General features: G+C 44.3%; 1 protein-coding gene across 3 annotated transcripts in view; it reads left to right on the forward strand.

The window, feature by feature from the left end:
- LOC110516429 (filamin-A) overlaps positions 1–25,360 on the forward strand; it is a 161,342-nt gene that overhangs the window by 105,050 nt on the left and 30,932 nt on the right. For all 3 annotated transcript variants that reach the window (XM_090185605.1, XM_090185606.1, XM_090185607.1), the window contains 9 exons: positions 5,872–5,951; positions 6,374–6,541; positions 11,970–12,044; positions 13,144–13,243; positions 13,427–13,567; positions 17,588–17,716; positions 17,906–18,079; positions 18,487–18,648; positions 18,843–19,046. In XM_090185605.1, coding sequence (XP_090041731.1) covers positions 5,872–5,951; positions 6,374–6,541; positions 11,970–12,044; positions 13,144–13,243; positions 13,427–13,567; positions 17,588–17,716; positions 17,906–18,079; positions 18,487–18,648; positions 18,843–19,046 — 1,233 coding nt within the window. The remainder of the gene's footprint in view (positions 1–5,871; positions 5,952–6,373; positions 6,542–11,969; positions 12,045–13,143; positions 13,244–13,426; positions 13,568–17,587; positions 17,717–17,905; positions 18,080–18,486; positions 18,649–18,842; positions 19,047–25,360) is intronic.

The following is a 25,360-nucleotide window of genomic DNA, read 5'->3' on the forward strand; positions in this document are numbered from 1 at the left end:
GGTATATATCCACGAGTCTGGTCTGGTTCCGTCTCTGGGTAAGAACACTTAGATGGTATATCCACAAGTCTGGTCTGGTCTGGTTCCGTCTCTGGGTAAGAACACTTAGATGGTATATCCACGAGTCTGGTCTGGTCTGGTTCCGTCTCTGGGTAAGAACACTTAGATGGTATATATCCACAAGTCTGGTCTGGTCTGGTTCCGTCCCTGGTTAAGAACACTTAGATGGTATAAATCCACGAGTCTGGTCTGGTCTGGTTCCGTCTCTGGGTAAGAACACTTAGATGGTATATCCACGAGTCTGGTCTGTCCTGGTTCCGTCTCTGGATAAGAACACTTAGATGGTATATATCCACGAGTCTGGTCTGGTCTGGTTCCGTCTCTGGATAAGAACACTTAGATGGTATATCCACGAGTCTGGTCTGGTCTGGTTCCGTCTCTGGGTAAGAACACTTAGATGGTATATATCCACAAGTCTGGTCTGGTCTGGTTCCGTCCCTGGTTAAGAACACTTAGATGGTATAAATCCACGAGTCTGGTCTGGTCTGGTTCCGTCTCTGGGTAAGAACACTTAGATGGTATATCCACGAGTCTGGTCTGTCCTGGTTCCGTCTCTGGATAAGAACACTTAGATGGTATATATCCACGAGTCAGGTCTGGTCTGGTTCCGTCTCTGGATAAGAACACTTAGATGGTATATATCCACGAGTCTGGTCTGGTCTGGTTCCGTCTCTGGGTAAGAACACTTAGATGGTATATATCCACGAGTCTGGTCTGGTCTGGTTCCGTCTCTGGGTAAGAACACTTAGATGGTATATATCCACGAGTCTGGTCTGGTCTGGTTCCGTCTCTGGGTAAGAACACTTAGATGGTATATCCACGAGTCTGGTCTGGTCTGGTTCCGTCTCTGGGTAAGAACACTTAGATGGTATATATCCACGAGTCTGGTCTGGTCTGGTTCCGTCTCTGGGTAAGAACACTTAGATGGTATATATCCACGAGTCTGGTCTGGTCTGGTTCCGTCTCTGGGTAAGAACACTTAGATGGTATATCCACGAGTCTGGTCTGGTCTGGTTCCGTCTCTGGGTAAGAACACTTAGATGGTATATATCCACGAGTCTTGTCTGGTCTGGTTCCGTCTCTGGGTAAGAACACTTAGAAGATAGATCCACTAGTCTGGTCTGGTCTGGTTCCGTCTCTGGGTAAGAACACTTAGATCATCAAATCAAATCAAATGTATTTATATAGCTCTTCTTACATCAGCTGATATCTCAAAGGGCTGTACAGAAACCCAGCCTAAAACCCCAAACAGCAAGCAATGCAGGTGAAGAAGCACAGTGGCTAGGAAAAACTCCCTAGAAAGGCCAAAACCTAGGAAGAAACCTAGAGAGGAACCAGGCTATGAGGGGTGTCCAGTCCTCTTCTGGCTGTGCCGGGTGGAGATTATAACAGAACATGGCCAAGATGTTCAAGTGTTCATAAATGACCAGCATGGTCCAATAATAATAAGGCAGAACAGTTGAAACTAGAGCAGCAGCACGGCCAGGTGGACTGGGGACAGCAAGGAGTCATCATGTCAGGTAGTCTTGAGGCATGGTCCTAGGGCTCAGGTCCTCCGAGAGAGAGAAAGAAAGAGAGAAAGAGAGAATTAGAGAGAGCACACTTAAATTCACACAGGACACCGAATAGGACAGGAGAAGTACTCCAGATATAACAAACTGACCCTAGCCCCCCGACACATAAACTACTGCAGCATAAATACTGGAGGCTGAGACAGGAGGGGTCAGGAGACACTGTGGCCCCATCCGAGGACACCCCCGGATGGGAGAACTTGCACAATTGGTGGCTGACTAAATACTTTTTTGCCCCACTGTATATCAACGAATTGGCGAGACCTGTAACTTCTTCTTTAAGAGGCTCCTCTGTCCTCCACTTGTTACCTGTATTAATGGCACCTGTTTGAACTTGTTGTCAGTATAAAAGACACCTGTCCAGAACCTCAAACAGTCACACTCCAAACTCCACTATGGCCAAGACCAAAGAGCTGTCAAAGGACACCAGAAACAAAATTGTAGACCTGCACCAGGCTGGGAAGACTGAATCTGCAATTATTAGGAAATGGAAGACATACAAGACCACTGATAATCTCCCTCGATCTGGGGCTCCACGCAAGATCTCACCCCGTGGGACCAAAATGATCACAAGAACGGTGAGCAAAAATCCCAGAACCACACGGGGGGACCTAGTGAATGACCTGCAGAGAGCTGGGACCAAAGTAACAAAGCCTACCATCAGTTACACACTACGCCGCCAGGGACTCAAATCCTGCAGTGCCAGACATGTCCCCCTGCTTAAGCCAGTACATGTCCAGGCCTGTCTGAAGTTTGCTAGAGCGCATTTGGATGATCCAGAAGAAGATTGGGAGAATGTCATATGGTCAGATGAAACCAAAATATAACTTTTTGGTAAAAACTCAACTCGTCGTGTTTGGAGGACAAAGAATGCTGAGTTGCATCCAAAGAACACCATACCTACTGTGAAGCATGGGGGTGGAAACATCATGCTTTGGGGCTGATTTTCTACAAAGGGACCAGGACGACTGATCCGTGTAAAGGAAAGAATGAATGGGGCCATGTATCGTGAGATTTTGAGTGAAAACCTCCTTCCATCAGCAAGGGCATTGAAGATGAAACGTGGCTCGGTCTTTCAGCATGACAATGATCCTAAACACACCGCCCGGGCAATGAAGGAGTGGCTTCGTAAGAAGCATTTCAAGGTCCTGGAGTGGCCTAGCCAGTCTCCAGATCTCAACCCCATAGAAAATCTTTGGAGGGAGTTGAAAGTCTGTGTTACCCAGCAACAGCCCCAAAACATCACTGCTCTAGAGGAGATCTGCATGGAGGAATGGGCCAAAATACCAGCAACAGTGTGTGAAAACCTTGTGAAGACTTACATAAAACGTATGACCTCTGTCATTGCCAACAAAGGGTATATAACAAAGTATTGAAATAAATGTTTGCTATTGACCAAATACTTATTTTCCACCATAATTTGCAAAATCCTACAATTTGATTTTCTGGATTTTTTTTCTCATTTTGTCTGTCATAGTTTAAGTGTACCTATGATGAAAATTACAGGCCTCTCTCATCTTTTTAAGTGGTAGAACTTGCACAATTGGTGGCTGACTAAATACTTTTTGCCCCACTGTATATGTTGAAGACGGTGGGGCTTAAGTTGCATCCCGTCTCAACCCACGGCCCTGTGGGAAGAAATTAGTTTTTTTTGCCAATTTAACTTCTTATGGGTATGTGGAACACTACCGTCCCACCGGGCCAACATCCAGTGAAATTGCAGAGCGCCAAATTCAAGAACAGAAATACTCATAATAAATATTCATAAAACATGTGTTATACATCGGTTTAAAGATGAACTTCTTGTTTATCCAACCGCAGTGTCAGATTTCAAAAAGGTTTTACGGTGAAAGCCGATATTATCTGAGGACAGAGCCAAGCACACAAAACATTACAAACAGTTACCAGCCAAGTATTGGAGTTACAAAAGTCAGAAATAGCGATAAAATTAATCACTTAACTTTGATGATCTTCATATGGTTGCACTCACAAGACTCCCAGTTTCACAATAAATATTTGTTTTGTTCGATAAAGTCCCTCTTTATATCCAAAAACCTCAGTTTTGTTGGCGCGTTTTGTTCAGTAATCCAATGGCTCAAAGGCAGTCAAAACAGGCAGACGAAAAATCAAAATATTATGTTTATAATCAATCCTCAGGTTGATTTTAGTCATAATAATCAATAATATTTCAACAGAACAATTGCTTCGTCAATATAAAAGAAAAACAAGAAACGTGTGCTCTCGGTCGTGCGCACCAAACAGGTCTGGCGACTTCCCAGGGTCCACTCACTCAAAGTGGTCTTACTCCCTCATTTTTCAGAATACAAGCCTGAAACAATTTGAGTCCTAAGTCATGGGATACAGTGTAGGCAGTCCATAGAACTACAAACATTTTAAAAAATCCACTTCCTGGATGGATTTTTCTCAGGTTTTCGCCTGCCATGTCAGTTCTGTTATACTGAGACATCATTTTAACAGTTTTGGAAACTTTAGAGTGTTTTTTATCCAAATTATATGCATTTCCTTGCTTATGGGCCTGAGTAATATGCAGTTTAATTTGGGAACGCTTTTCATCTGGAGGTGAAAATAGTGCCCCCTAGTGAGGTTAAATCACACACCTGTTGTTTGTGTACATGGATCTTATAATGTTGTATGTTTTTCCCCCAACACCACATTCCATCAATTTGTATAGCAGACCCTCATGCCAAATTGAGTCAAAGGCTTTTTTGAAATCAACAAAGCATGAGAAGGCTTTGCCTTTGTTTTGGTTTGTTTGTTTGTTTGTCAATTAGGGTGTGCAGGGTGAATACGTGTTTTGTCGTATGGTAATTTGGTAAAAAGCCAATTAGACATTTGCTCAGTACATTGTTTTCACTGAGGAAATGTACAAGTCTGCTGTTAATGATAATGCAGAGGATTTTCCCAAGGTTGCTGCGGTAGTTATTGGCGTCAAATTTGTCTCCACTTTTGTGGATTGGGGTGATCAGTTCTTTGTTCCAAATATTGGGGAAGATGCCAGAGCTAAGGATGATGTTAAAGAGTTTAAGTATAGCCAATTGGAATTTGTTATCTGTATATTTTATAATTTCATTGAGGATACTATCAACACCACAGGCCTTTTGGAGTTGGAGGGTTTGTATTTTGTCCTGTAGTTCATTCAGTGGAACTGGAGATTCCAGTGGGTTGTCTTTAATAGTTGATTCTTTAGATTTGTATTTGATCTTGTATATGTTTTTTTGCTGTCTGTTGTTTGTTATAGAACCAAAAAGATTGGAGAATTGATGTATCTATCTATCGATTTCCGTTTTGGATAGATTACTCTCTGTGGTGTTTGTTTAGAGTTTTCCAATTTTCCCAGAAGTGGTTAGTCTATAGATTCTTCAATTACATTGAGCTGATTTCTGACATGCTGTTCCTTCTTTTTCCGTAGTGTATTTCTGTATTGTTTTAGTGATTCACGACAGTGAAGGTGAAGACTCAGGTTTTCTGTTTCTTGTTGGATTGTTTCTCAATTTATTTATTAGGGTTTTGCATTCTTCATCAAACTGTCTGTCATTGTTGTTCGTTTTCTTCGGTTTTCATGGTCTCATCAGAGAGGTCTCATCTCTACTCTCATCAGAGAGGTCTTTGAAACCTTGAATAAGGGTTTCAAATTTGGGGAAATGACACTCTCTAATTGTTTTATATTTTTGACATTTTGCCAGGAAATGCAGCTCTTGTCTCAGGTTCTGCTGTGGTGCAGTGGTTGCACAGCCTTTCCTCTACAGGGAGCCAGGTTTTCCTGTGTCTACCCTTCTCAATGGCAAGGCTGTCATCACTCAGCCTGTACTTTGTCAAGGATTTTCCAAGGTTTTGAGTGACCTTCTCTCTTTCTCTCTTTCTCTCTTTCTCTCTTTCTTTCTTTCTATCTCTCTCTCTTTCTTTCTTTCTTTCTTTCTTTCTTTCTTTCTTTCTTTCTTTCTTTCTTTCTTTCTTTCTACTAATATAGTCTAACAGTAGAAGATGGCATGGGGGCATTGTGTTCCTTACTTGTATAGTGCTTTAAGGAGAATAGGGCTCATGGGATCATGGAGATGATACATGGAGGGAGGGAGTCTCAGACTTTTTCTTTGTGTCTGACTCTATTTCCCTCTCCATCTCTCCATCCCTCTACCTCTCCATCCCTCTCCATCCCTCCATATCTCCATCCCTCTACCTCTCCATCCATCCCTCCATCTCTCCATCTCTCCACCTCTCTCAGGGGCTGGTGTGGGTACGACCATCCAGAGTGGCGAGCAGACCGTCATCACTGTGAATGCAAAGGCTGCTGGAAAAGGAAAGGTGAAAATGAACAGATTTAGTGTTAGGGTTAGGGTTAGGGGGTTAGGGTTAGGGTTAGGGGGTTAGGGTTAGGGTTAGGGTTAGGGGGTTAGGGTTAGGGTTAGGGTTAGGGGGTTAGGGTTAGGGTTAGGGTTAGGGGGTTAGGGGGTTAGGGTTAGGGTTAGGGTTAGGGTTAGTGTTAGGGTTAGGGTTAGGGTTAGTGTTAGGGTTAGGGTTAGGTTTGTAGTAGGTCTTGACCTTGTATTGCACTGGTTCTTTGTAATTCCCCTCACCGTGTGGTTTGTATGTGACGCTGCGATGAATGAAAAATGTAACTGATAAAAACAGAGTGAATAAAGGATGGATAAGTAGATGTAGATGTGGTGGAGATTGAGGATGGAACCTTTGATATCTTCTACCCCCCCCCCCCCCCTCCTCTCTAGGTGACGTGCAGTGTGTGTACCTCAGAAGGGGTGGAGTTAGATGTAGACGTGATGGAGAATGAGGATGGAACCTTTGATATCTTCTACACTGCCCCCCAGCCTGGAGATTACTGTATCTGCGTTCGCTTTGGAGGGGAACTCATCCCCAACAGCCCCTTCCTGGTCACGGTACGTAACTCATCCCCAACAGCCCCTTCCTGGTCACGGTAGGTAACTCATCCCCAACAGCCCCTTCCTGGTCATGGTACGTAACTCATCCCCAACAGCCCCTTCCTGGTCATGGTATGGAACTCATCCCCAACAGCCCCTTCCTGGTCACGGTACGTAACTCATCCCCAACAGTCCCTTCCTGGTCATGGTATGAAACTCATCCCCAACAGCTCCTTCCTGGTCACGGTACGTAACTCATCCCCAACAGCCCCTTCCTGGTACGTAATGTAACTCATCCCCAACAGCCCCTTCCTGGTCATGGTATGGAACTCATCCCCAACAGCCCCTTCCTGGTACGTAATGTAACTCATCCCCAACAGCCCCTTCCTGGTCATGGTATGGAACTCATCCCCAACAGCCCCTTCCTGGTACGTAATGTAACTCATCCCCAACAGCCCCTTCCTGGTCATGGTATGGAACTCATCCCCAACAGCTCCTTCCTGGTCACGGTACGTAACTCATCCCCAACAGCCCCTTCCTGGTACGTAATGTATCTCATCCCCAACAGCCCCTTCCTGGTCATGGTATGGAACTCATCCCCAACAGCGCCTTCCTGGTACGTAATGTAACTCATCCCCAACAGCTCCTTCCTGGTCACGGTACTTAGAGTGAGACATACACACACACACACACGCACACACACACACACACACACACACACACACACACACACACACACACACACACACACACACACACACACACACACACACACACACACACACACACACACACACACACATACGGACACACATAGTCACACACAGATACATGCAGATGTACATCCGACCTGGGTTCAAATACATGGGTATTTGAGTATACGGTATTTAAAATACTTGTTTCTGTGTATTTGAAAATACAAGTACTTGTATTTGACTATTTGAATGGTTATTTGTAAAAACCTGTCACGCCCTGACCATAGAGAAACTTTTTTATTCTCTATTTTGGTTAGGTCGGGGTGTCTACTAATCTAGGTTGTTTATGTCCATGTTGGCATGGTATGGTTCCCAATCAGAGGCAGCTGTTTGTTGTTGTCTCTGATTGGGGATCATATTTAGGCAGCCATTTCCCCACTGTGTTTTGTGGGCTCTTGTTTCTGTGTAGTTGCCTGTGAGCACTGTTTGAGCTTCACCTATCGTTTATTCTTTATTGTTTTTTGTGCGGTTCACTTCTAATAAAAAATGTCGAACCGATTTCAAGCTGCGCTTTGGTCTGAATGTTCTTACGGCGATCGTGACAAAACCAACTAGATTTTCAAATACTTATTTTGTAATGCGGTGCATGCCTCTCCACTCCCTCTCCTGGCAGGGAAGTCAGGCGCAGGAGAATGAACTGTTTAATAAACATCAAAACGTCAGAAAACCAAAGTATACAAAATAACAAATAGAGGGTGCAAAACCCGCCTCACACCAGAATAACAATAAACACCAATATTCAACAAACAATCTCCGACAAGGACATGAGGGGAAACAGAGGGTTAAATACACAACATGTAATTGATGGGATTGGAACCAGGTGTGTAGGAAGACAAGACAAAACCAATTGAAAATGAAAAAATGGATCAATGATGGCTAGAAGGTCGGTGACGTCGACTGCCGAACAAGGAGAGGGACCGTCTTCAGAGGAAGTCGTGACAGTGCAGGTTAAATCCCCAGGTTAAATCCCCAGTTTAAATCCCCAGGTTAAATCCCTGGGTTAAATTCCTAGGTTAAATAACTAGATTAAATACTGAGGTTAAATAACCAGGTTAAATCCCTGGGTTAAATTCCTAGGTTAAATAACTTGGTTAAATACTGAGGTTAAATAACCAGGTTAAATACCTAGGTTGAATCCTCTGGTTAGATACCTAGGTTGAATCCCTGGGTTAAATACCCGGGTTAAACACCCTGGTTAAATACCCGGGTTAAATACCTAGGTTAAATACCTAGGTTAAATCCCCAGGTTAAATACCTAGGTTAAATCCCCAGGTTAAGTACCTAGATTAAACACCCTGGTTAAATAACTAGGTTAAATACTGAGGTTAAATAACCAGGTTAAATCTCTGGGTTAAATACCTAGTTTAAATCCTCTAGTTAAATACCTAGGTTAAATCCCTGGGTTAAATTCCGGGTTAAATACCCGGGATAAACCCCCGGGTTAAATCTCCAGGTTAAATCTCCAGGTTAAATCCCCAGGTTAAATCCCTAGATTAAATAACCGGGTTAAATAACCGGGTTAAATACCTAGGTTAAATCCCTGGGTTAAATTCCGGGTTAAATACCCGGGATAAACCCCCGGGTTAAATCTCCAGGTTAAATCTCCAGGTTAAATCCCCAGGTTAAATCCCTAGATTAAATAACCGGGTTAAATAACCGGGTTAAATACCTGGGTTAAATACCTGGGTTAAATAACCAGGTTAAATAACCAGGTTAAATAACCAGGTTAAATACCTGGGTTAAATACCTAGGTTAAATAACCAGGTTAAATACCTGGGTTAAATACCTAGGTTAAATAACCAGGTTAAATAACCTTACTAAATACCTAGGTTAAATAACCAGGTTAAATACCTAGGTTAAATAACCAGGTTAAATACCTGGGTTAAATACCTAGGTTAAATATCCAGGTTAAATACCTGGGTTAAATACCTAGGTTAAATAACCAGGTTAAATACCTGGGTTAAATACCTAGGTTAAATAACCAGGTTAAATAACCTTACTAAATACCTAGGTTAAATAACCAGGTTAAATACCTAGGTTAAATAACCAGGTTAAATACCTGGGTTAAATACCTAGGTTAAATAACCAGGTTAAATACCTGGGTTAAATACCTAGGTTAAATAACCAGGTTAAATAACCTTATTAAATACCCAGGTTACATCCCCAGGTTAAATCCCTAGATTAAATACCCTGGTTAAATGCCTGGATTAAATGTTCGGGTTAAACACCTACGTTAAATAACCTAGGTTAAATAACCGGTGTAAATACCTAGTTTAAATCCTCGGATTAAATACCTAGGTTGAATACCTGGGTTAAATACCCGGGATAAACCCCTGGGTTAAATCCCTGTGTCCCTATATTAAATACCTCGGTTAAATACCTAGGTTAAATCCCCAGGTTAAATACCTAGGTTAAATCCCCAGGTTAAATACCTAGATTAAATACCCAGGTTAAATACCTGGGTTAAATACCTAGGTTAAATCCCCAGGTTAAATACCTGGGTTAAATGCCTGGGTAAAATGCCTGGGTTAAATGTCTGGGTTAAATACCTAGGTTAAATATCAACGTTAAATCCCTGGGTTAAATCCCTGGGTTAAATACCTATCAAATCAAAAATCAAATCAAATGTATTTGTCACATACACATGGTTAGCAGATGTTAATGCGAGTGTAGCGAAATGCTTGTGCTTCTAGTAGCATTGTTTAAAGTGGCTAGTGATACATGTATTACATAAAGATGCAGTAGATGATATAGAGTACAGTATATACATCTACATATGAGATGAATAATGTAGGGTATGTAAACATTATATTAAGTAGAATTGTTTAAAGTGGCTAGTGATATATTATACATTGATTTCCATCAATTTCCATTATTAAAGTGGCTGGAGTTGAGTCAGTATGTTGGCAGCAGCCACTCAATGTTAGTGGTGGCTGTTTAACAGTCTGATGGCCTTGAGATAGAAGCTGTTTTTCAGTCTCTCGGTCCCAGCTTTGATGCACCTGTACTGACCTCGCCTTCTGGATGATAGCACCTGGGTTAAATACCTGTCTTAAATCCCCGGGATAAATACCCAGGTTAAATACTTAGGTGAAATACCCATGTTAAATGCCTAGGTTAAATACCTATGTTAAATAACCGGGCTAAATACCTAGTTTAAATCCCTGGGTTAAATACCTAGGTTAAACACCCAGGTTAAACACCCAGGTTGAACACCCTGGTTAAATACCTGGTTTAAATACCCGGGTTAAATACCCAGTTTAAATACATAGGTTAATGCCTATCTTAAATAACCAAGTTAAACACGTAGGTTAAATCCACAGGTTAAATCCACAGGTTAAATCCCTGGGTAAATTACCTAGGTTAAATACCTGGGTTAAATACCCAGGTTAAATCCCAGGGTTAAATACCCAGATTAAATCCCTTGGTTAAATACCTCAGTTAAATACCTGGATTTAAAAAACGGGATTAAATACCTGGGTTAAATACCCAGATTAAATACCTGGGTTAAATACCCAGATTAAATACCTGGGTTAAATACCCAGATTAAATACCAGGTTTAAATACCCAGATTAAATACCTGGTTTAAATACCCAGATTAAATACCTGGGTTAAATACCCAGGTTAAATCCCAGGGTTAAATACCCAGATTAAATCCCTTGGTTAAATACCTCGGTTAAATACCTGGATTTAAAAAACGGGATTAAATACCTGGGTTAAATACCCAGATTAAATACCTGGGTTAAATACCCAGATTAAATACCTGGGTTAAATACCCAGATTAAATACCTGGGTTAAATACCCAGATTAAATACCTGGGGTAAATACCCAGATTAAATACCTGGGTTAAATACCCAGATTAAATACCAGGTTTAAATACCCAGATTAAATACCTGGTTTAAATACCCAGATTAAATACCTGGGTTAAATACCCAGATTAAATACCAGGTTTAAATACCCAGATTAAATACCTGGGTTAAATACCCAGATTAAATACCAGGTTTAAATACCCAGATTAAATACCTGGGTTAAATACCCAGATTAAATACCAGGTTTAAATACCCAGATTAAATAACGGGTTTAAATACCCAGATTAAATGCATTTTTCTAATTCTTTACAACTGTACTTCCAAATACATTTACATTTTGAACTATTTGTCTTTTCAAATTCAATATATCTGACTTAGCTCCAATGTATGCGTAAATAATTGAAATATTTGCAACAGATTTTAAAACCTGTGGTCTTTGCAGGTGTGTGAGTCTTTGATTGGTTAATGAGACCTCTTGGCCCGCCCTCTCTCTACAGCAGCTGCTCATTGGACTGTCCAGAGACACAGAGCTCATTGGTCTAGTGGAGGTGACAGAACGTTGCAGATAGAAATGTAACCAATAGATCTGACACCTTCTGACAGACAATCATGCCTGTTCTAGACTACACATTTCTATGTGAACGTTGTGTAACGTTGAGCCCTCGTAAACCCCAGAGCCTAGTCAGACAAACTCACATCTCTTCTATTCCTCTCCACTCCCCTCCTTACCTCTCCTCCTCTTATCCCTTTCTCCTCTTCCCTCCTTCCCCTCCCCTTCTCCCTTCTTACCTGCTCCCCTACTTCCCCTCTCCTCCTCCCTCCTACTTCCCCTCTCCTCCTCCCTCCTACTTCCCCCCTCCACTCCTCCCTCCTCTCCCTCAGGCATTGGAAGGAGCCCCCTCAGATCAGCTCCTCCAACAAGAACAACTACCACAATACTACAGTCAACAACCCTCGGTACTGGTCTCTCCACTCTCCTCTCCTCTCCTCTCCTCTCCTCTCCTCTCCTCTCCTCTCCTCTCCTCTCCTCTCCTCTCCTCTCCTCTCCTCTCCTCTCCCTCCCCTCCCCCCCTCTCCTCTCCTCTCCTCTCCTCTCCCCCCCTCTCCTCTCCTCTCCTCTCCTCTCTTCTCCACAAGAGGATTAGTGGCTATTTTGTGAATCATTAATGTGACTCCACATTTGACAAAATGTCCGCCGTGTGTCAATATATCGTTTGTCTGTTGCTTATGTTATGATGTAATTGTCTCAGTGTCAGCGGTTTCATCATCATCATCATCATCATCTTCTTGTGTGTTGTATGTTTTGGTGTTTGGTCCCTATCGCCTCCTCATTTCAGCTACAGTCTATTTTGCTGTGTGTACCTGCATACCTCACCCCCCTCACCCAACCCCATACCTCACCCCTCTTCACCCCCTCACCATCCCCATACCTCACCCCTCTTCACCCCCCTCACCAACCCCATACCCTCACCCCTCCTCACCCAACCCCATACCCTCACCCCTCCTCACCCAACCCCATACCTCACCCCTCCTCACCAACCCCATACCTCACCCCTCCTCACCCAACCCCATACCCTCACCCCTCCTCACCCAACACCACACCTCACCCCTCCTCACCCAACACCATACCTCACCCCTCCTCACCCAACCCCATACCCTCACCCCTCCTCACCCAACACCATACCCTCACCCCTTCTCACCCAACACCATACCCTCACCCCTCCTCACCCAACACCATACCTCACCCCTCCTCACCCAACACCATACCTCACCTCACCCCTCCTCACCCAATCCCATACTTCACCCCTCCTCACCCAACCCCAGTCCCTCACCCCTCCTCACCCAACCCCATACCCCAGTCCCTCGCCCCTACTCACCCAACCCCATACCTCAGTCCCTCACCCCTCCTCATCCAGTCCCATACTTCACCCCTCATCACCCAACCCCAGTCCCTCGTCACCCAACCCCATACCTCAGTCCCTCCCTCCCTCCCCCTCCCTACCCTACCCAACCCTTCTCCCTCCCCCTCAGACTCTCGTTGACCTCTGCCCTCTAGGCATCAGACCAGCCAATGCGAACGAACGGTTTGGACGTTGTGGGACTCCGGCCGTTTGATCTGATCATCCCCTTCACCATCCAGAATGGAGAGATCACAGGTACACACACACACACACACACACACACACACACACACACACACACACACACACACAAAACAAAACGGGTTTAAGAAGCAGAGAGCAGACCGGATTTAGTCGTGTCCTCTGAATTTTTTCAACGACTTCTAATAAAAAGGAAAAACAAGGCCTGCCTGTCTAACCGTTGTCTTCGTCCCCTAGGTGATGTGCGCATGCCGTCAGGTAAGACAGCCAAGCCGGACATCACAGACAATAAGGATGGGACAGTAACGGTTAAATATGCTCCAACTGAGGTCGGCCTGCACGAGATGGACATCAAATACGACGGGATACACATCCCTGGTACAAACAACACACACTACACACACCCCTGGTACGAACTACACACACTATACACATCCCTGGTATGAACAACACACACTACACACAACCCTGGTACGAACAACACACACTACACACAACCCTGGTACGAACAACACACACTATACACATCCCTGGTATGAACAACACACACTATACACATCCCTGGTACGAACAACACACACTATACACATCCCTGGTACGAACAACACACACTATACACACCGCTGGTACGAACAACACACACTACACACACCCCTGGTACGAACAACACACACTATACACACCGCTGGTACGAACAACACACACTATACACATGCCTGGTATGAACAACACACACTACACACAACCCTGGTACGAACAACACACACTATACACACCTCTGGTACGAACAACACACACTATACACACCCCTGGTACGAACAACACACACTATACACACCCCTGGTACGAACAACACACACTATACACACCACTGGTACGAACAACACACACTATACACACCGCTGGTACGAACAACACACACTATACACACCCCTGGTACGAACAACACACACTACACACACCCCTGGTACGAACAACACACACTATACACATCCCTGGTACGAACATCACACACTATACACATCCCTGGTACGAACAACACACACTATACACATCCCTGGTATGAACAACACACACTATACACATCCCTGGTATGAACAACACACACTATACACATCCCTGGTACGAACAACACTATACACACTAACATTAACAGTACACATAAACACACACACAATAACTGTGGGTAAGCTAGTTCACTCTCAAAATCAAATCAAATGTGATTGGTCACATACACATGGGTAGCAGGTGTTAATGCGAGTGTAGCGAAATGCTTTGGCTTCTAGTTCCAACAGTGTAGTAATATCTAACAAGTAATCTAACAATTTCACAACACATACCCAATACACACAGATCTAAGTAAAGGAATGTAATTAAGAATATATAAATATATGGATGAGCAACGTCAGAGCAGCATAGACTAATATACAGTAGATAGTATAGAATACAGTATATACATATGAGATGAGTAATACATAGGCTAAGATACAGTAGATAGTATAGAATACAGTATATACATATGAGATGAGTAATACATAGGCTAAGATACAGTAGATAGTATAGAATACAGTATATACTGTACATATGAGATGAGTAATGCATAGGCTAAGATACAGTAGATAGTATAGAATACAGTATATACATATGAGATGAGTAATACATAGACTAAGATACAGTAGAATAGTATAGAATACAGTATATACATATGAGATGAGTAATGCATAGGCTAAGATACAGTAAAATAGTATAGAATACAGTATATACATATGAGATGAGTAATGCCAGATACGTGAACATTATTAAAGTGACATTATTAATAAAGTGACAAGTGATCCATTTATTAAAGTGGCCAATGATTTCAAGTATGTTGGCAGCAGTTTCTCTATGTTAGTGGTGGCTGTTTAACAGTCTGATGGCCTTGAGATTGAAGCTGTTTTTAAGTCTCTCGGTCCCAGCTTTGATGCCCCTGTACTGACCTCGCCTTCTGGATGATAAAGGGGTGAACAGGCAGTGGCTCGGGTGGTTGTTGTCCTTGATGATCTTTATGGCCTTCCTGTGACATCGGGTGTTGTAGGTGTCCTGGAGGGCAGTTAGTTTGGCCCCGGTGATGCGTTGGCCAGACCGCACCACCCTCTGGAGAGCCTTGCGGGTGTGGGCAGTGCAGTTTCCGAACCAGGCGGTGATACAGCCCGACAGGATGCTCTCAATTGTGCACCTGTAGAAGTTTGTGAGGGTTTTAGGTGACAAGCCAAATTTATTCAGCCTCCTGAGGTTGAAGAGGCACTGTTGCGCCTTCTTCACCACGCTGTCTGTGTGGGTGGATCATTTCAGTTTGTCCGTGATGTGTACGCTGAGGAACTTAAAACTTTCCACCTTCTCCACTACTGTCCCGTCAATAGGGATAGGGGGGTGCTCCCTTTGCTGTTTCCTGAAGTCCACGATCATCTCCTTTGTTTTGTTGACGTTGAGTGAGAGGTTATTTTCCTGACACCACACTCCCAGAGCCTCAGCTCCTCCTCTGATAAACAGTCACATACATATCTTTATTTAGAGGCTTGTTGGTTGTTGAGTCAAAGGTGTTTCTAACATGGATTGATTCAGTGAATACTTTTCAAATTAAGGTGTATTAGGGTTTTATTTTTCATTCATCTTCTACTTTGACATTATATAGTATTTTGTGTAGATCTTTGACAAGAAATTACAATTAAATCTGTTTTCATCCCACATTGTAAAATAATAAAATATGAAGAAATCTAAGGGGGTGAATACTTACGATACTTATCGCAACAATACCAATTACACCACTCGCTCAATCATACCACTTTAGGGTCTATATTTTTGGAAAAGTGGAAGTTATTTCAGAATATTTAGGACTCTTAGCTTCTACACCTGCATTGCTTGCTGTTTGGGGTTTTAGGCTGGGTTTCTGTTTGGGGTTTTAGGCTGGGTTTCTGTTTGGGGTTTTAGGCTGGGTTTCTGTTTGGGGTTTTAGGCTGGGTTGCTGTTTGGGGTTTTAGGCTGGGTTGCTGTTTGGGGTTTTAGGCTGGGTTGCTGTTTGGGGTTTTAGGCTGGGTTGCTGTTTGGGGTTTTAGGCTGGGTTGCTGTTTGGGGTTTTAGGCTGGGTTGCTGTTTGGGGTTTTAGGCTGGGTTTGCTGTTTGGGGTTTTAGGCTGGGTTTCTGTTTGGGGTTTTAGGCTGGGTTGCTGTTTGGGGTTTTAGGCTGGGTTGCTGTTTGGGGTTTTAGGCTGGGTTGCTGTTTGGGGTTTTAGGCTGGGTTGCTGTTTGGGGTTTTAGGCTGGGTTGCTGTTTGGGGTTTTAGGCTGGGTTGCTGTTTGGGGTTTTAGGCTGGGTTGATGTTTGGGGTTTTAGGCTGGGTTGCTGTTTGGGGTTTTAGGCTGGTATGCTGTTTGGGGTTTTAGGCTGGTTTGCTGTTTGGGGTTTTAGGCTGGGTTGCTGTTTGGGGTTTTAGGCTGGGTTGCTGTTTGGGGTTTTAGGCTGGGTTGCTGTTTGGGGTTTTAGGCTGGGTTGCTGTTTGGGGTTTTAGGCTGGGTTGCTGTTTGGGGTTTTAGGCTGGGTTGCTGTTTGGGGTTTTAGGCTGGGTTGCTGTTTGGGGTTTTAGGCTGGGTTTCTGTTTGGGGTTTTAGGCTGGGTTGCTGTTTGGGGTTTTAGGCTGGGTTGCTGTACAGCACTTTGAGACATCGGCTGATGCAAAAAGGGCTTCATGAATACATACATCATGATGGGTAAATGATGATGTAAAACCAACCCCATACCCTCACCTTCATGAATACATTTGATCGATTGATTGATTACTTGGCCAAGAACCTCTCCTTTGACAGCTAACAGTATTGGTCTGGATCTGGATGTGCTGATTTTCTCTCTCGCCTCCCCTCTCTCTCCTCCTCTCTCTCCTCCTCTCTTTCTCTCTCCTCTCTCCCCTCTCTCTCCCCTCTCTCTCCTCTCCTCCCCTCTCTCCTCTCTCCTCTCTTCCCCTCTCTCCTCTCTTCCCTCTCTCCCCACTCTCTCTCCTCTGCTCTCCCCTCTCTCTCCTCACCCCTCACTCCCCACTCTCTCCTCACCCCTCACTCCCCACTCTCTCTCCTCTCTCTCCCCTCTCTCTCCTCTCTCTCCTCTCTCCCCACTCTCTCTCCTCTCTCTCTCCCCACTCTCTCCCCACTCTCTCCCCTCTCTCTCCTCTCTCTCCCCTCTCTCTCTCTCTCTCCTCTCTCCTCTCTCTCTCCCCCTCTCTCCTCTCTCTCCCCCTCTCTCCCCTCTCTCTCCCCTCTCTCTCCTCTCTTCTCTCTATCATCCCTCTCTCCCCTCTCTCTCCCCTCTCTCTCCTCTCTCCCCTCTCTCCTCTCTCTCTCCTCTCTCCCCCTCTCTCCTCTCTCTGTAACAGGTAGTCCACTCCAGTTCTATGTGGACTATGTGAACAGCGGGAACGTCAGTGCATACGGACCGGGCCTTATCCACGGGACCGTCAACAAACCTGCCATGTTCACCGTCAACACCAAGGATGCAGGAGAGGGTAGGACACACACAAGCACATGCACTCATGGGAAACCAGCCAATCAACACACACGTAACACACAATTAGTAGCAGTAAATTATAAATCAATCATAAGCACAATAAATATGAGCTGTGTTGGTTCACGAACAGAGCTGATGTGCATAATTTATATCTTGTATAACTTTTCTCTCTCTCCTGTGTGGGTAGGTGGTCTGTCGCTGGCCATGGACGGTCCTTCTAAAGCCGACATCAGCTGTGTGGATAACCAGGATGGAACATGCTCTGTGTCCTACCTGCCTGTCCTACCTGGACAGTACAGCATCCTGGTCAAATACAATGACAAACACATCCCTGGCAGCCCCTTCTCAGCCTTCATCACAGGTAACACACACATCCCAGGCAGCCCCTTCTCAGCCCGCATCACAGGTAACACACACATCCCCTTCTCAGCCTGCATCACAGGTAACACACACATCCCAGGCAGCCCCTTCTCAGCCTGCATCACATGTAACACACACAGCCCAGGCAGCCCCTTCTCTGCCTGCATCACAGGTAACACACATCCCAGGCAGCCCCTTCTCTGCCTGCATCACAGGTAACACATCCTTTAAGGTGTATGTGAGAAATGGGGACATGAGAATGTGTGGATGTCATGGGTGTACAAAATAGCCTTGTGTGGACTCTAAAAAACATTTCAATGGACCCCCCTGCCCTGTCTGTCTCTCAGTGACGGCTCTGCTGCTGACATCCCATAATGATAATATTCTCTCTGTCTCTCTGTCTCCTAGGTGATGACTCTATGAGGATGTCCCATCTGAAGGTGGGCTCTGCTGCTGACATCCCATTGGACATTGGAGAGCTGGACCTGAGTCAGCTGACTGCTTCTCTGACCACGCCCTCAGGCCAGGAGGAACCCTGCCATCTCAAGATGCTCCGCAATGGACACGTCGGTCAGTGTGTGTGTGTGTGTTGGGGCACATGGTGTGTGTTCCTCTGTTAAACAGAAACAGCCTATCAACTGTCATTTGTCTGATTTAAAATGGCTCAGCCATAAGAGTCCAACTATAAAAATACAATAAAGTCTACCAACAGATTGTGGTCCTCATTCTCAGAAGCTCCACTGACTCTAACTTTCCTGCTCCAGGCATCTCATTTGTTCCCACGGAGATTGGAGAGCACCTGGTGAACATCAAGAAAAACAGACACCATATTCCCAGCAGCCCCATCACTGTGATGATAAGCCAATCAGTTATTGGCGACGCCAGCCGGGTGCGTGTGACTGGCCAGGGCCTCAGCGAGGCCAAAACCTTCGAACCCGCTGAGTTCATCATCGACACACGCAAAGCAGGTCAGTGATGGTGTTTGGTGAGTTCACCATCGACACACACGAAGCAGGTCAGTGATGGTGTTTGGTGAGTTCATCAGCAGCACACACGAAGCAGGTCAGTGATAGTGTTTGGGGAGTTCATCATCGATACACACGAAGCAGGTCAGTGATGGTGTTTGGTGAGTTCATCATCAGCACACACGAAGCAGGTCAGTGATAGTGTTTGGAGAGTTCATCATCGACACACACGAAGCAGGTCAGTGATGGTGTTTGGTGAGTTCATCATCAGCACACACGAAGCAGGTCAGTGATGGTGTTTGGTGAGTTCATCATCAGCACACACGAAGCAGGTCAGTGATGGTGTTTGGAGAGTTCATCATCGACACACACGAAGCAGGTCAGTGATGGTGTTTGGTGAGTTCACCATCGACACACACGAAGCAGGTTAGTGATGGTGTTTGGTGAGTTCACCATCGACACACACGAAGCAGGTCAGTGATGGTGTTTGGTGAGTTCACCATCGACACACGCAAAGCAGGTCAGTGATAGTGTTTGGAGAGTTCATCATCGACACACGCAAAGCAGGTTAGTGATGGTGTTTGGTGAGTTCATCATCAGCACACACGAAGCAGGTCAGTGATGGTGTTTGGTGAGTTCATCATCGACACACACGAAGCAGGTCAGTGATGGTGTTTGGTGAGTTCATCATCGACACACACGAAGCAGGTCAGTGATGGTGTTTGGTGAGTTCATCATCAGCACACACGAAGCAGGTCAGTGATAGTGTTTGGTGAGTTCATCATCGACACACACGAAGCAGGTCAGTGATAGTGTTTGGGGAGTTCATCATTGACACACACGAAGCAGGTCAGTGATGGTGTTTGGTGAGTTCATCATCGACACACACGAAGCAGGTCAGTGATGGTGTTTGGTGAGTTCATCATCGACACACACGAAGCAGGTCAGTGATAGTGTTTGGGGAGTTCATCATCGACACACAAGAAGCAGGTCAGTGATGGTGTGTGTTTAATGAGTTCATCGACACACACAAAGCAGGTCAGTGATGGTGTTTGGTGAGTTCATCATCGACACACACGAAGCAGGTCAGTGATGGTGTTTGGTGAGTTCATCATCAGCACACACGAAGCAGGTCAGTGATTGTGTTTGGTGAGTTCATCATCGACACACGCAAAGCAGGTCAGTGATAGTGTTTGGTGAGTTCATCATCAGCACACACGAAGCAGGTCAGTGATGGTGTTTGGTGAGTTCATCATCAGCACACACGAAGCAGGTCAGTGATGGTGTTTGGTGAGTTCATCATCGACACACGTGAAGCAGGTCAGTGATAGTGTTTGGTGAGTTCATCATCAGCACACACGAAGCAGGTCAGTGATGGTGTTTGGTGAGTTCATCATCGACACACGCGAAGCAGGTCAGTGATAGTGTTTGGTGAATTTACCATCTGCTCATCTGTCCTTATCAGCCATCTACTTAATGTGTTTGAGAGGTGCAATATACACTTGGCACTTAAATCTCACTGGGTTGATTGCTTTCATTTTACTCTTGCGACTCTATCCCACTCTTGCTTGTGCCATTCGTTTTTTCCCGCGAAAACGTTTGTAGTGACCTCTCAAACACACTCCAGTAATTGCTGAAATGGGCTCAATGGAATACAAAGATTTTCCAGTGCATCTGTCAGAATGCCACTTCTTAGTTGGGGATTTAACTAACGTCACAACAAAGACAAACATTTAACTTGAGATTCTTTTGATTGAAAAATGTTTACATTTTACATGTTGATTTTAAATTGTCCGTTTTTTTTCTACCCAATTTCGTAGTATCCAATTGTTTAGTAGCTACTATCTTGTCTCATCGCTACAACTCCCGTACGGGCTCAGGAGAGACGAAGGTTGAAAGTCATGCGTCCTCCGATACACAACCCAACACAGCGCCATCCAACCCGGAAGCCAGCCGCACCAATGTGTTGGAGTAAACAGCGTGCACCTGGCAACCCTGGTTAGCGCGCACTGTGCCCGGCCCGCCACAGGAGTCGCTGGTGCGCGATGAGACAAGGATTTCCCTACCGGCCAAACCCTCCCTAACCCGGACGACGCTAGGCCAATTGTGCGACACTAATTAGCATAACGCAACGGACATAAATCTTCCTAGAAAATGTTCCTATTCATGAAAATCACAAGTGAAATATATTGGAACACAGCTTAGCCTTTTGTTAATCACCCTGTCATCTCAGATTTTCAAAATATGCTTAACAGCCAAAGCTAGACAAGCATTTGTGTAAGTTTATCGATAGCCTAGCATAGCATTATGCCCTGCTAGCAGCAGGCAACCTTGTCACGAAAATCAGAAAAGCAATCAAATTAAATCGTTTACCTTTGATGAACTTTGGATGTTTTCACTCATGAGACTCCCAGGTAGATAGCCAAAGTTCATTTTTCCCCAAAATATTATTTTTGTAGGCGAAATAGTTCTGTTTGTTCTTCACGTTTGGCTGAGAAAATCGACCGGAAATTGCGGTCATGACAACGCCGAAAAATATTCCAAATTAGCTCCCTAATATCGACAGAAACATGGCAAACGTTGTTTAGAATCAATCCTCAAGGTGTTTTTCAAATATCTATTCGATAATATATCAACCGGGACAATTGGTTTCTCAGTAGAAGCGATTGGAATAATGGCTACCTCTGTACTTTATGCGAGATTTTCTCCGGGAGCATCATGTGACCACTTGCGCAATGTAGCCACCTACGGCTATTCTTCAACATAAATGCGTAAAACTACGTCACAATGCTGTAGACACCTTGGGGAATACGTAGAAAGTGTAAGCTGGTTGATGGCACATTCACAGCTCAATAGGGACTCATTGGAACGCAGCGCTTTCAAAATACGGGGCACTTCCGGATTGGATTTATCTCAGGCTTTCATCTGCAACATCAGTTCTATTATACTCACAGACAATATCTTTACAGTTTTGGAAACATTAGTGTTTTCTATCCAAAGCTGTCAATTATATGCATATTCTAGCATCTTGTCCTGACAAAATATATTTAAAATGGGAACGTTTTTTTTCCAAAAATGAAAATACTGCCCCTAGAGTCGCAACAGGTTAACCTCTTTGTATATTAACCTCTCTGGGAAATGTGGGACGGTAGCGTCCCACCCCGCCAACAGCCAGTGAAAGTGCAGGGCGCCAAATTCAAAACAAACAAAAATCTCATAATTTGATGATCTTCATCAGATGACACTCATAAGACTTCATGTTACACAATACATGTATGTTTTGTTCGATAAAGTGCATATTTATATTAAAAAAATCTAATTTTACATTGACACATTACATTCAGTAGTTCTAAAACATGCTGTGATTTTTCAAAGTCACATCAATTTACAGAAATACTCATCATAAATGTTGATGAAAATACAAGTGTTATACATGGAATTAGAGATATACTTCTCCTTAATGCAACCGCTGTGTCAGATTTTTTTTTTTACTTTACGGTAAAAGCAAACCATGCAATAATCTGAGTACAGCATTCAGACACCAAAGCAGCCAAAAAGATATCTGCCATATTGTGTAGTCAACATTAGTCAGAAATAGCATTATAAATATTCACTTACCTTTCATGATCTTCATCAGAATGCACTCCCAGGAATCCCAGTTCCACAATAAATGTTTGATTTGTTCGATAAAGTTCATCATTTATGTCCAAATAGCTTCTTTTGTTAGGGCGTTTGGTAAACAAATCCAAACGCTCGTGCAGGTCCAGCCGAACGTCGGACGACAAGTTCAAAAAGTTATATTACAGGTCGTAGAAACATGCCAAACTAAGTATAGAATCAATCTTTATAGGATGTTTTTATCGTACATCTTCAAAAATATTCCAACCGGAGAATTCCTTTGTCTGTAGAAAAGCAATGGAACGAGAGCTAACTCTCTCATGACCGTGTGTCACGAGCCTGTGGCACTCTGCCAGACACCTGACTCATTCCCCTCTCATTCAGCCCCCCTTCATAGCAGAAGCCTCAAACAAAGGTCTAAAGACTGTTGACATCTAGTGGAAGCCTTAGGAAGTGCAATATGACCCATTTACACTGCATATTGGAATCGCAAAGAGATGAAAAACTACAAGCCTCAAATTTCCCACTTCCTGGTGTGATTTTTCTCAGATTTTTGCCTTCTATATGAGTTCTGTTATACTCACAGACATCATTCAAGCAGTTTTAGAAACTTCAGAGTGTTTTCTATCCAATACTACTACTAATATGCATATATTCACATCTGGGACAGAGTAGCAGGCAGTTTACTCTGGGCACCTTATTCATCCAAGCTACTCAATACTGCCCCCCAGTCACCAAGAAGTTAAGAAAATACTCTCGTTTTAGTGTGCCAGAGCGCAGAATAACTGATTAATTTTTGAACACCCGTTGAATATGTCTGGTGTCAGTTAATTAACATCAGCAACAAAGCGTAATTCAATTGTTGCCAGCAGCAGTGTTACAGTCACCAACGCTCTGGATAACATGAAAACTGCCTAACCAGCTCTGCTAGGTGGAGTGAAATGGTCAGAGTAGGGTGTTCTCTCATTATGTGTCTGGAAGTAGCTAGCCAATGTTAGCCAGTTAGCTTGGGTGCTCGACTGTTGTTGTGAGGTCAGAGCTTTCGGAACAACCCTACTTATTGACCAGAGCGTCCAGTGCGCTCTCTGAACAAGAAACACTCTGAATTTACGAACGGACAATATGACAACACTGTTGCAGTCACCAACACTCAGGAAAACAGACTGTAACAGCCTAACCAGCTCTCCTGGCACGAATAATGTTCAGTGAGCTGTTCTCTCTCTCTCTCTTAGATGCCTGGAAGTAGCTGGCAAGTTTGTACAGAATGGTTGGATCAACCCTTAATGAGATGGGTGGGGCTAAGGCTTAAGAGGGTGTGAACAATGCTGAATGGGGGTAGACAAAGGGCCCTCCAATAGTAGTACCAACTCAGTATCAGGAAGGTGTTCCTAATGCTGAATGGGGGTAGACAAAGGGCCCTCCAACAGTAGTACCAACTCAGTATCAGGAAGGTGTTCCTAATGCTGAATGGGTGTAGACAAAGGGCCCTCCAACAGTAGTACCAACTCAGTATCAGGAAGGTGTTCCTAATGCTGAATGGGTGTAGACAAAGGGCCCTCCAACAGTAGTACCAACTCAGTATCAGGAAGGTGTTCCTAATGCTGAATGGGTGTAGACAAAGGGCCCTCCAACAGTAGTACCAACTCAGTATCAGGAAGGTGTTCCTAATGCTGAATGGGTGTAGACAAAGGGCCCTCCAACAGTAGTACCAACTCAGTATCAGGAAGGTGTTCCTAATGCTGAATGGGTGTAGACAAAGGGCCCTCCAATAGTAGTACCAACTCAGTATCAGGAAGGTGTTCCTAATGCTGAATGGGGGTAGACAAAGGGCCCTCCAATAGTAGTACCAACTCAGTATCAGGAAGGTGTTCCTAATGCTGAATGGGTGTAGACAAAGGGCCCTCCAACAGTAGTACCAACTCAGTATCAGGAAGGTGTTCCTAATGCTGAATGGGTGTAGACAAAGGGCCCTCCAACAGTAGTACCAACTCAATATCAGGAAGGTGTTCCTAATGCTGAATGGGTGTAGACAAAGGGCCCTCCAATAGTAGTACCAACTCAGTATCAGGAAGGTGTTCCTAATGCTGAATGGGGGTAGACAAAGGGCCCTCCAATAGTAGTACCAACTCAGTATCAGGAAGGTGTTCCTAATGCTGAATGGGGGTAGACAAAGGGCCCTCCAACAGTAGTACCAACTCAGTATCAGGAAGGTGTTCCTAATGCTGAATGGGTGTAGACAAAGGGCCCTCCAACAGTAGTACCAACTCAGTATCAGGAAGGTGTTCCTAATGCTGAATGGGTGTAGACAAAGGGCCCTCCAATAGTAGTACCAACTCAGTATCAGGAAGGTGTTCCTAATGCTGAATGGGTGTAGACGAAGGGCCCTCCAACAGTAGTACCAACTCAGTATCAGGAAGGTGTTCCTAATGCTGAATGGGTGTAGACAAAGGGCCCTCCAACAGTAGTACCAACTCAGTATCAGGAAGGTGTTCCTAATGCTGAATGGGGGTAGACAAAGGGCCCTCCAACAGTAGTACCAACTCAATATCAGGAAGGTGTTCCTAATGCTGAATGGGTGTAGACAAAGGGCCCTCCAATAGTAGTACCAACTCAGTATCAGGAAGGTGTTCCTAATGCTGAATGGGTGTAGACAAAGGGCCCTCCAACAGTAGTACCAACTCAGTATCAGGAAGGTGTTC

Source organism: Oncorhynchus mykiss, chromosome 9 (assembly GCF_057628025.1).
Source record: "Oncorhynchus mykiss isolate SJ-2025 chromosome 9, ASM5762802v1, whole genome shotgun sequence".
NCBI classification, from domain to species: domain Eukaryota; kingdom Metazoa; phylum Chordata; class Actinopteri; order Salmoniformes; family Salmonidae; genus Oncorhynchus; species Oncorhynchus mykiss.